This window comes from Corylus avellana, chromosome 2 (genome assembly GCF_965113065.1).
Source record: "Corylus avellana chromosome 2, dhCorAvel1.hap1.2, whole genome shotgun sequence".
Taxonomy (NCBI): domain Eukaryota; kingdom Viridiplantae; phylum Streptophyta; class Magnoliopsida; order Fagales; family Betulaceae; genus Corylus; species Corylus avellana.
The window spans coordinates 29,211,973-29,223,767 of NC_142491.1; the positions used below are offsets into that span (position 1 = coordinate 29,211,973).

Genomic DNA, 11,795 nt, shown 5'->3' on the forward strand with positions numbered 1-11,795 from the left:
ACATAACCAGGGCTTCAATCTAGCCCTACTAAATAAATTAGTTACACATAGAGTTGATGTTAAATATCTTTATAAAATAAATGAAAAGAAAGGAAAAGAATAAACCCGAAACTTGAACTTGAGAGCTCCAATTCTTCCCCTTCAAAAGTATATCTATTCTAGAGGCTTAAAAGTCTATTTACAGGCTTTTAGGAATACTCTAGAACCCCTAAAAATCATAAGGTTTGAACCCTAGTTTGCACTAAGCTTACAAAACCCTAAAAGTGCTCTTTCCATAACAGGGCTGGCGGTTGTCTTGGCCATCAAGCACAGGTGCGCTCGATCGCAGCCCGTGTGCGATCGATCGCAGGTCTACGATCGATCCTCCTCGTGCATGAGCTCGATCGTGGATGCCTCGCATGTGCCATCCTCACCTGTAGTGTGCTCGATCACAGATCCTCTGCAATCGATCGCTCTACCAAAGCCTTCCAAAAATCCAAAATAGCTCCTTTTTGGTCCAAATCTTCTAAGTTTGCTTCTTTTTCTTCCGATGACCTACAAAATCAAAGAAAACACAATAAAGAGCTAAAATGACCTAATTAACTAAAACTAAATGATCAAAACATATAAGTTAAGGGCTGAAAATATGAATATTTTAGCACTTAACAAGCCCCATAGGCTGGACTTGCTCTCATGCAAATCCAACTAGTGGTGAGGCAAATGGCTTGATCCTTTCCCTATCAATCCCCATTTGTTTGAAAACTGGCCAATACAGGATATCAGCCGAGCTTCCATTATCCACCAAAATCTGATGAATAGCGTGGGTAGCCACTGTCACTGTTACCATCAATGCGTCATCGTGTGACACTGCTACACCCTCCGCCTCTTCTTCTGAAAATGATAGAATCATCAGATCCTTCTTTTGGGCCTTTAAGGCCTTTCAAGAAGGAGAACCTCCTCTAAGTTCACTTTTCTTGCATGAGCCTTTCTCGCAGAGTTGGACTTGCCTCCACCAACTAACCCTCCAGAAATTGTGTGGATTTCTCCTATCACATCTTGGTTCCGAGGGTTTTTGTGATCATCCCGATCCCTTCTTGGCTCGGCATCCTATCTTCTTCTCACATCCTGTCCTCTTTCACGGTCTTCATGGTTGGCTTCTAGCCGCAGAAGCTTCTGAGAATTTTTGCCCCTCTCCCTCTTATGGGCTAGGAACCTCACCAACTTGCCATTCTTGATGAAGTTCTCGATCTCATGGCACAGACATATGCAATCCTCACTCAAATGACCGTGGTCATTATGGTATTCGCAAAACTTTTGGTTGTTGCATCTCTGTGGAGGAGTCCTCATCTTCGTCGGCCATCTGAAGTTAGGATCCCTCCTGATCTCCATGAATACCTCGGTAACGCTGGTATTCAGTAGAGTCAGTTTCTAACCCTGCTGGCGTGGTGGCTCCAGCTTCTTTCCTGAAGTCTTCGGGCTTTTCTCCCCCTTCCTCTTCTTCCCAGAGCTCCTCGATACTACCTTGCCGCTGCAAGCCTCTCCTCGGCCAACCTCTGTTTTGGACTTCATCAAAGCCCCAATGGTTTCCTCTTGGTTGATGAACTCCTTGGCTTTGTTCATGAATTGCTGAAGAGTTGCCAGCGCTGGTCTCTGAGATAGCTCAGCCATTAGTGGCCCTTCGGTTTTGATCCTGTTCATCAAAGCTGAAAGCACCATTTCTCTATTCAAGCTTTCTACAGTCAACTTCTCCTGCTTGAACCTCAACATGCAGTCCTTCAAGGACTCGGTCTTCCCCTGCACAAGGGACAGCAAGTAGGCAAGGGTTCTTCTTCCTTTTCCAGATCGCCAAAAATTGACTAAAAAACTAGCATTCGAGGGAGTCGAAGCTATCCATGAACTTAGGAGGCATCTTCCCGAACCACTCCTAGGCAATTCCCTTTAGAGTTAAAGGGAAGGCTCGGCACATGATCTCGTCGGAGGTGTCGTGGAGAATTAGGTTAGCTCAAAATCTCTCCTTATGGTCAGCAGGATCCCCGCTCCTGTCATATTTGTCCACTCGAGGAACTTTAAACTTGTCAGGGAGAGGGTATCTCATTACTCGATCTTGAAGGGCAGATTGGTATTCTGCATCAGATCCTCATCTACCAAGTGGTCCTCTCCATTCTTCATCAGAAGAGCCATCTTTTCATACCTCTCCTGCAAATCCTTCACGTCCTTGTCAACACTGGTCTCATGACACCTTCCGTGATGAGATCAGTCATGGTGAGATCTCTCATTATGAGATTGCTCATAGTGAGACCTCTCATGGGGAGATTCTTCATGATGAGATCCTCCTTGAACTATCGTATCATAGTTGCCATGAACTGAGCTCTCGTCATCCTCATGACAAACAGGTCATTTTTTCCTGCATCTCTCTTCACGCTCTCTGTCATCTCTGTTATCTCTAGCAAGGAGTCGAGAAACGAGGTCTTCGTTCTGCTTCTTCATGGCTTCCATGGACTCGGTCCTACTCTTCATGAGATCTTCCAATGAGGCGATTCGAGCATTGGGATCATTGGACGTTCCAAGAACTCCAGCTTGAACATTGCCATCAGGATTTGAACATGTAGTCACCATGTCGGATTGTGAATGGTAAGAACTGATAAAAACCGAGTTCCCACAGACAACACCAAACTGTTGATAACAGTTTTTTGAGGAGTGATGTGGCACAATGTCCAAGGAGTGGCACGATGTTCGAGGAGTTGTCGGGCTTCAAAAAATAACAAACAATAGGAAAAGAGCTGTCGAGGTGTGCCGGCAGGGGATAGCTCCAATGCCTAAGTCAGTAAGTGATTTTGAGAAGGAGAGAATAATGAACAATGAGAGCTTGTGAGAGAATTCAGATTACCAAAAAATAAATTGGAGCTTCCCTTTTATAGGCATTAGGTAGCAGTTGTCTCCCCAGAATAGTCGGCCCTACGTTCCCGAAGATCCATGTGTGCCATGTTGGCGAAGTGGATCATGGGTTGTGGGATACTCCACGATCATGAGATCATGGAGTGTGTTAGTGGGTGGCTTGTCCACGCTTGTGTCGGACGTGGGTGCCCGAGTAATCCTTGGGTGCACATGTCTTGATTTGGCCCTGATAGTTGTGTCGCATTTTGGTGAACATGGGTGATGTGTTTGGGGCACTGGGTGGATTCCAAGTTTATTGTTGAACATGGGTTTCCTTCTTATGTGGAATGACCATTATATCCACGGTAAGGATCATTATACCCTCGGTGAGCTGACAATGTATAGGGCTTGGCCGACTAAGTCTCGGCCTGGGGCTGGTTTATGTGGGCTTGTTCATTGGACTGGGCCTAGAGGCCTATTGGGCCTTATGTGGCCGATCCATGACCTAACATTATCAATTATTCCAAAACATTTTTAAGTTATAAAAAAATAGTGAATTTAATCATTTAAATTAATATTCTAAGACTATTAAACAAGTTTGTACCACATACCATAGTGGAATACTGCACTACCACGCATTTTGAGAAGACCCCCCAAATTTTCAAAATTCTCAACTTCACTCATTAAACTTTCAATCTAATGCACTTTACCCCCTCCTTCAATTTTTCTCGTTAAATCCTAAAAGAAACCCCTAAAAAGACCAAATTAACCTTCGATTTCCTTTTTTTTTTAACAAAAAAAAAAAGATAAAAAATTGAAGATAAAAAGGGTCAGTGGGTCACCTTGTGATTTTTTTTTTTTATATATATATAATAACTTTATTTTTAAAATTTTTAATTGCAAAATTAAGGGTAAATTTGAAATTTTATAAAAAAGTCAATGGTGTAATGGTTATTTCATCACTTTTAACGTTTAAAGGCTGATGAAGGGGGGTACATTGCATCAAATTAAAAGTTGATAGGGTGAAATTGAGAGTTTTTTAAATTTGAAGGGGTTTTCTCAAAACGCGTAGTAGTTAAGGGTCTAAAGTTAAGTTATCAAAATAAATAAATAAATAAAATTACACAACATTTACATAATATGGACAAATTAAAGAGAGCTACACAAATTATTATTATTATTATTATTGAAATTAAACATATTTTGAATGATAAATTTATGGGAAAAGTCCACATACCCCCCTTAAACTACCACTCAATTAATAATATTCCCCGAAACTTTCAATTACGACAATGTTTCCCCCAAATTACAAAAAATAATAATAATAAAATAAAAAATAAAAAATAAATAAATGACAATGTCTCCCACAAGGCCAGCAAAAAGACAAACATGACTTACATTTTTGTCAATGAGACAAAAATATCCCAATAAATTTGAAAAAAAAAAAAACAAAAACAAAATTTTTAATTTTTTCTCTTTAACAAAAACAATTTATAAACAAAAATCCACTCTTTTTTTTTTTCCGGGGGGGGGGGGGGGGGGGGGGGGATTAAATGCAATTTTGGTACATGTGGTTAAGCCCAAAATCAAACAGACCTCTCGATTCAAAAAGTGTCCCAAGTGGTACATGTGAATATTGAAAAGACAAACTCAGTACTTCTGTCCATAATCCATCCAAAAATTTAATGGAACTACACCTCAGCACACTTAAAATGATGACACCTATCTTGGATGCTACATATTAATGCCAAATCAACAAATTGGTTGATGTGGCATTATATCATAGGTGGTACCTATGTTTTGGATACCACATATGCTTAAAAAAAATAATAAAATAATAGAAAAAAATAAAATAAACTTTTTAAACTTAAGAATTGAAAGAAAAAAAAATAATAATAATAATAATAATAATAATAACAAATTAAAAAATAATAAAAAATAAAAAAATAAAAAATCTGAAGAGTTTTAAGCCACCTCCAATGGCCAGCCAGGGAGTGGCCAAACTAGCCCCATGGCCTATGGGGGTGGTTCGGCCACCCCCAACTTGCAAATTGGGGGTGGTCCAAGAGCCTTTAGGCTCGGCCACCCCCATTTGGCCTGGGAGTTGCCGAGGCCGTGGGGGTGGTTCGACCACCCTGAAAGGCCAGATGAAAAAATAATAATAATAATTATATATATATATATATTAAAGGGTTTGCCTTTGGGGGTGGACAAACCACCCCTAAAGGCTATGGGGGTGGTTCGGCCACCCTTGGCCAAATGGAGGTGGCCAAGCCACCCCATAGGTTGAGTCCTGGGTTTAATAAGAATAACAAAAGAAATTCACACCTGGTTCTTGGGTTAATCAACATGGAGAACTGGGAGTATACACCCATGCTCTGGGCCTCATGTGTTTGTCGATTTCCACAGATTTATTCTTTCTTAAAGAACAACTTCGTATACACCCATGCTAAATCCATTAAGAAAAAAAAGAATTGGTAAATACTTGGTACGTTTTACTCGCAAGTGCACAAGAGCCACATCAGGAAAAAGAAGAGAGCACTAAGATTTTTTCAACATTAGTTTTTATTTCTGAAACACCAAGAGGCCAGGAGAGAAGTCTATTAGAGCTACCACATGAGCAAATTGAGGAATCAAGATAGAGAAGCTCCCTAAGTTTTCTTCCTACTTTATTCCAGTTCATGATTCCCCACCGGATGAAAAACTGTTTGAGAAATCTCAAAGTGGTCATCCCCGATCTATAGACATTTGGAAGCATCTTGCAATAGGAAGAATTCATTCCCTTTGGTGCAAGAGAAGGAAAGACTGGTGCTTCAAGTTTAAAGTGCCACAGTCTGGCTGAAGACGTTAAATTTAGCGCTCATGGGAGGCACCCCGCAGCATCTTTTTTTTATTTTGTTTGTTTGTTTTATTTTTATTTTATTTTATTTTGTTTTATTCTTATTTTTTATTTTGTTTTTGTTTTTCTTTGTTACTTTAGTGTTTTGCAGGGACATGTGTGCTTCAATTCAAGTTTGGGAGTGTGCAATGAGCCTTACTATTCCAAACAGTTCGTCCATCTCCCGGGTAAATTATTTCCATGTTATACACACATTGGGGACAATGTGTAATTTAAGTTTGGGGGTATGGGAGACACTTTAAAGACACTTTGTCCCATTTTTGAAAAAGAAATATATATACATATTCATGTTGTCTTAAAATTTTGGTTGATCTGGAAAAAAAAAAAAAAATTGTGATTTGATTTCATTGATGAGCTTAAAATTTTGAACACATGATCTGATGATTGGATTTTTCAGTTTGGTTACTTGCTTTTGGCAGTTGAGAATTCACATGTTTGATCTAATCTACACAAGCACATTAGCACATCATTTGTGGGGTATGACATAAAAATTTGCTGATGTGTGTGTTTCTATGTCTTCGGTAAAACTGGATGATTTATTAGATGGATACTTTGGCATATATATGTGTGATAAAAAGAAGAAAAAAATGATTACTGATAAACTTTTCATTACGTAGCTGAACCTCTTGCCTCATTAAGCAATGAGTGTTCATGTCAAAATGTCAAGAATTTTGATTTGGTTAATGTCATGATTAGTTTGGTTTCATAGCCTTTTTGACTCGAGTTAGTAAGTCCTTATGGGTGTTTTATACCTAATGCCTTAAAACTACCTGGTTTGAGAGTCATTGACTCAATACTTGTTACATGGGTCAATTAGAAAGCTTAAGGGAACCACACACTACATAGCTTGACCAAGAAGAAAAGAGAACAAAAAAAAAAAAAAAAGTTATGCCATAGTTATTCATTCTAATGAGGATTTCAGTGAACTTTGAGATATTGAGGCATTGCACATTATAAATAATTGGAAGCTTCATATTTGTGTTCTAGTCCACTTTACAATGTTTCGAACTTGTGATGCCTTAGCTTGTCTTTTGTAAGTGATTAAACTTTAAAATTTCAATTCATTGTGAAGATGGAATTTATCTTTTTAAGTTTGCTAATGAATGAAAATCATGGCTTTGAGTGACACTCAATTTTTGGATAACATGAACTCTTGCATAATGTTTGTAAGTAACATTCCTGGAAAACCCTCACGAGATTTCACTCGTCCTCTAGGGAATGTCTAGAGGTTAAAAAGGCTTGTTGCATACGCTAAATGCAATCGTACATCCCACGAAAGATGGATTTAGCTTTTTGTTTTTTGTTTTTCATTTTGTTTTTAGTTTCATATTGCTAAGGGACTAGCAATATGTAAGTTTGAGGGTGTGTTAAGTGCCAAAATATTCATATTTTAGCCCTTAACTTATATGTGTTAATTCCTTAGTTTTGTTAGTTTATCTTATTTTAGTTCTTTTTATGTGTTTTCTTTGTTTTTGTATGCTTTTAGAAGAAAATGAAGCAAATCTGGAAGTATTGGGCTTAAAGAGCAAATTTGGAAAAAGCTGAAGGCTCTAGTAGTGCGATCGATCACAGGGGACCTGCAATCGAGCGCACAACTAGCAAAAGGACCAGATGAATGCAGCCTTGCACTCGTGCGCATAGGAGGAGACTCGATCATAGACGTGCGATCGAGTGCACACGAGCTGCCATCGATCTCGCCCGTGCGCTGGAGAATAGTCAACTGCGGCCAGAATTCATTTTCCTTCCATATTAGGGTATTCCAAGTCCCACTTGTAATAAGACTAAACCCTACGATTTTTCTAGGTTTACTAGGGGTTCTAGGATTTCTTAGGGCCTATAAATAGACCTCTTAGCTTCTAGGAAAGGGTGTGGAGAAAGAGGCACAAGCTTTGGAAATGAACTGAAGGCTAGATCAAGAGGAGTTTGGGTTTTTCTTTTCTTCCACCTTTTATTTTGTTATGTAGTTTATATTTTAATTGGGGCTAGATTGAAGCCCTAGTCATCCTTTCAACCTCTATTTAGGATTTCAATATTGGCGTCTTTGCTACAATTATATTTTGGTGTATTCAACTTGATTAATTCCTATTATCTTGAATTCTTCATATGTGTTTATCTGATCAACATATGCATGTGGTATGGACTATTTAATTAAATCAATTTGAATGACTGAGTCTTGGGTTTAATAAGAGTAAAAAAAAAAATTCACACCGGGTTCTTGGGATAATCAACATGGGGAACCGGGAATATATACCCATGCCCTAGGCCTTATGTGTTTGTCAATTTCCACAGATTTATACTTTCTTAAAGAACAACTTAGTATACACTCATGCTCAATCCTTTAAGAAAGAAAAGAATTAGAGTATACACGCATGCCTAATTCGTTACTTAAGGAAATCTATAGCTTAAGGAGTTTACACCCATGCCCTTAGGTTGGCAAACAGTAAATATACCGGTATGATTGGCGCATTAGCATATTGTTATCTTAATTAGTCTGATTAGTGATGGATATCAAAACCCTAATCCTTTTTAGTTTTAGTTTATCTTTTATTTTATTTCTTCATTTTAACTCAATCGTGACAATTGAGTTTTATCTATTAATTAAATAGAAAATTACTTCTAAACATAATTTACCAATTCTCGTGTATTTGTCGATTTTCACAGATTTATACTTTGTTAAAGAACAACTTAGTATACACCCATGCTAAATCCTTTAAGAAAGAAAAGAATTAGAGTATACATCTATGCCTAATTTGTTGCTTAGGAAAATCTATAGCTTAAGGAATTTACACTCATGCTCTTAGGTTGGCAAACATTAAATATACTGGTATGATTGGCACATTGGCATATTGTTATCTTAATTAGTCTGATTAGTGGTGGATATCAAAACCCTAATCCTTTTTAGTTTTAGTTTATCTTTTATTTTATTTCTTCATTTTAACTCAATCGTGACAATTGAGTTTTATCTATTAATTAAATAAGAAATTACTTCTAAACATAATTTACCAATCCTCGTGTGTTTGTCGATTTCCACAGATTTATACTTTCTTAAAGAACAACTTAGTATACATCCATGCTAAATCCTTTAAGAAAGAAAAGAATTAGAGTATACACCTATACCTCATTCGTTGCTTAGGAAAATCTATAACTTAAGGAGTTTACACTCATGCCCTTAGGTTGGCAAACATTAAATATACTGGTATGATTGGCGCATTGGCATATTGTTATATTAATTAGTCTGATTAGTGGTGGATATCAAAACTCTAATCCTTTTTAGTTTTAGTTTATCTTTTATTTTATTTCTTCATTTTAACTCAATCGTGACAATTGAGTTTTATCTATTAATTAAATAGGAAATTACTTCTAAACATAATTTACCAATCCTCATGGGAATGATCTCGTATTTGCATGCTATACTATCGTTTGATCTTGTGCACTTGCGAGTAAAATGTACCAAGTAGTTGCCTATTAATTTAGGTGGGTATTTGGCACAACAATGGCAGGTGGGATGAAGGAATGTTTGGGAAGTTGGAGAGGACAAAGAGGTAATTGTACAGTTCTGCAAATTTGGAGAATGGCTCCTTTATGTGTTTTGTGGTGCTTATGGAGAGAAAGGAATGCACGGAGTTTTAAGGATCGAAAACTTGGACTTATAGAGTTGACGAAAAAGGTGCTCCAAATAATGTTCTCATGGAGAGTAATGTGGCATTTGTCGCAAGCTTCAACACTTGCGGAGTTTTTAGACTTATGCACTTCATTTTCAACTTAATAGCTATTCGCATTTGTGGGCTCTATTGTATACTTCATTTGTACATGGTTTGCACCCCTTTGCGCATTCATAAAAATTAATATTACCTATCAAAAAAAAAAGTTTGGTTTAGCGTTTCATCTTTGTTGAGCAGATTTTCTTGTGCATGGAGGTATTATTATGATATAGGTGATCCTAAAAATCCTTTTGGTAGCTTTAAAAACCAGTTTGGGAGGATAGGGGAATGTTTGGAAATATGAGGTTCTACCTGAACCTTCTGGGAGGACATACGGCCAGGAGCCCGGACATATGGCCAAAAGAGTTCCAAGGAATGTCATTTTGGCCAGTCGTCCGATAACCTCTGTTTCCATGTTCTAGGTTCGTTTTAGTTGGACTTATGACTAATAGAAGGTTTTTCACATATTTGGAGAACCTAGACCGTTTGGAGGATTACTCGGAGAACTCGTTGAACCCAGGTGAGTTTTAACTCACATAATGCTCGCCATTTATTTTCCAGCAATGCACGACTATTTTGTGTACTAAAACATGCATATTTACAACTCTCACGATATACACTTTGTTGCACATGAACTCTATCATTTGTGAAAATGTGCTACTTAATGACATTGAAACTTGTAAAAGCATGCATATAAAATACGGACAAGATTAATTGCATCATATAACATGGTATACCGGTATGTGGACATGGTATATCATATGACATGGTATACGGACAAGATTAATTGTATCATACTTAAAAAAAAAAAAAAAAAAAAAAAAAAAAGACATGGTATACCGGTATGTGCGGAATAATGGCCATGGGCTTACTATACATGTTAACTTTATGGTCAAATGTGTGTGTTGATATATGGGCCTTGGATCCAACGATTGTTTCGTGACCGGCATAACTTTAACGGTCGGTCACTACATGACATACATCATTAGAAGCATGGGCTCCCGAGGCTGGACTAGTTCGGGCTGCTAGCATTATGGACGGTAGCATACAATGGTTGGGACACCAATATTGTATTACAGGTCCATCGGTACAATGCCAATCTTGCTGAGAATGGGTAATATCTTGGGTAGACCATACTGTTCAACTATCATTGTTACTTATGATTATAGCATATATTATATCTATATTGCATCCATGGACTGTCATACCTAAAATGTTGTATTCTTTACCAAATGAAGTTCACTAAAATGGTATGAGTATTATGTGCATTAACTCTCATTAAGTCCTTGAACTTACCTCCATTTTATTTTTCTCCCATGATGTACAAATTGCACAATTTAGCTAGCTTAGAAGAAGATGCCTATGAACTGGACTTAAGTGATTGCTCAGGATTTAATTAGAGTCGTTTTTAAAGATTTGGATCTAGTGTGGCTAAAGTCTATGTGAGATGATGGGGGAACCACAAGGACGGATATGATAAAGATTGTCATCTCTTTGGCATTACTTAAAATTAGGCGTTGAACTTATTACTTTATTGCAAGACAATTATCTTTTGGGTCTGAAATATGTTTACTTTGACGATTGGTCGTCAACCAGTATATTCAAAAGATCTATTTATGTTATGATGATTTATCTTTACTCTGGTGATTGTACTTGTAACTTATAGTTATTGCTTTCTATTCTTGTAGTTTAAAAGTCTTCCGATGTATTCTATCATTTAAGAGAGGCTAAGATCCCTGAGTCTTGTCTCATAAAGGATGTAGGCTGGGAGACAAACACTGGAGTCAATTATCAGTTAATTGATTTCCACAGGGCCTTTACAAAAGGACTTGTATGTGTATGTAAAAGAGTGTAATAATTTGAGTCTAATACCCAAAAACAAAGATTAGTGCTTAGCAAAGTTATTGGCAGCAAAAATCAATCGTTAAATCATCCTTAGCATACTTGCCTTCGTTGATTTTCTTGTGCAATTTTGCTATACTTGTTCTTTCTCACTTTCTTGTATCTTAATTCTCCTCGCATTCTAAATAAGTTTTTAAGTACACCCTTTCCCAAATTTTCCAATTTCCTCCTTAACCTAAAATCACCACTTATCCAAATAATTTAAGCCGGTTGAAAATGACAAGTTTACCTGTTTAAATTAATATCGTAACACTTTTCCTCGACATGTGAAATCTAACACGTGAAATATTTTACTAAAAATAGAAGGTGAACTATAGAATCAAATTTCGAATTCATACCTTTTCTTTGATACCATGTTATCAATTATCCCAAAAACTTTAGGCTGATAAAAAAAATAGTGAATTAAATCGTTTAAATTAATATTCTAAGACAATTAAACA

The 11,795-nt window shown here is 37.2% G+C and overlaps 1 protein-coding gene across 1 annotated transcript; it reads right to left on the reverse strand.

Annotated features, from left to right (window-relative positions):
- Positions 1-670: 670 nt before the first annotated feature.
- On the reverse strand, positions 671-1,368 carry LOC148587586 (uncharacterized). The gene is made up of 2 exons (XM_088512708.1): positions 1,102-1,368; positions 671-916 (listed from the first exon to the last, which is right to left on the reverse strand). The coding sequence occupies exons 1-2, from the start codon at positions 1,366-1,368 to the stop codon at positions 671-673; spliced, it is 513 nt and encodes a 170-aa protein (XP_088368834.1).
- Between the last annotated feature and the right edge of the window lie 10,427 nt (positions 1,369-11,795).

What these genes read in the sequence shown, in the direction of transcription:
- LOC148587586 (XM_088512708.1), bottom strand. Translation starts at nt 1,368, where the DNA reads ATGGAGATCAGGAGGGATCCTAACTTCAGATGGCCGACGAAGATGAGG. An exon ending in ACCGTGAAAGAGGACAGGAT is followed by an intron (nt 917 to 1,101) that starts GTGAGAAGAAGA and finishes CCTTCTTGAAAG; the next exon opens with GCCTTAAAGGCCCAAAAGAA.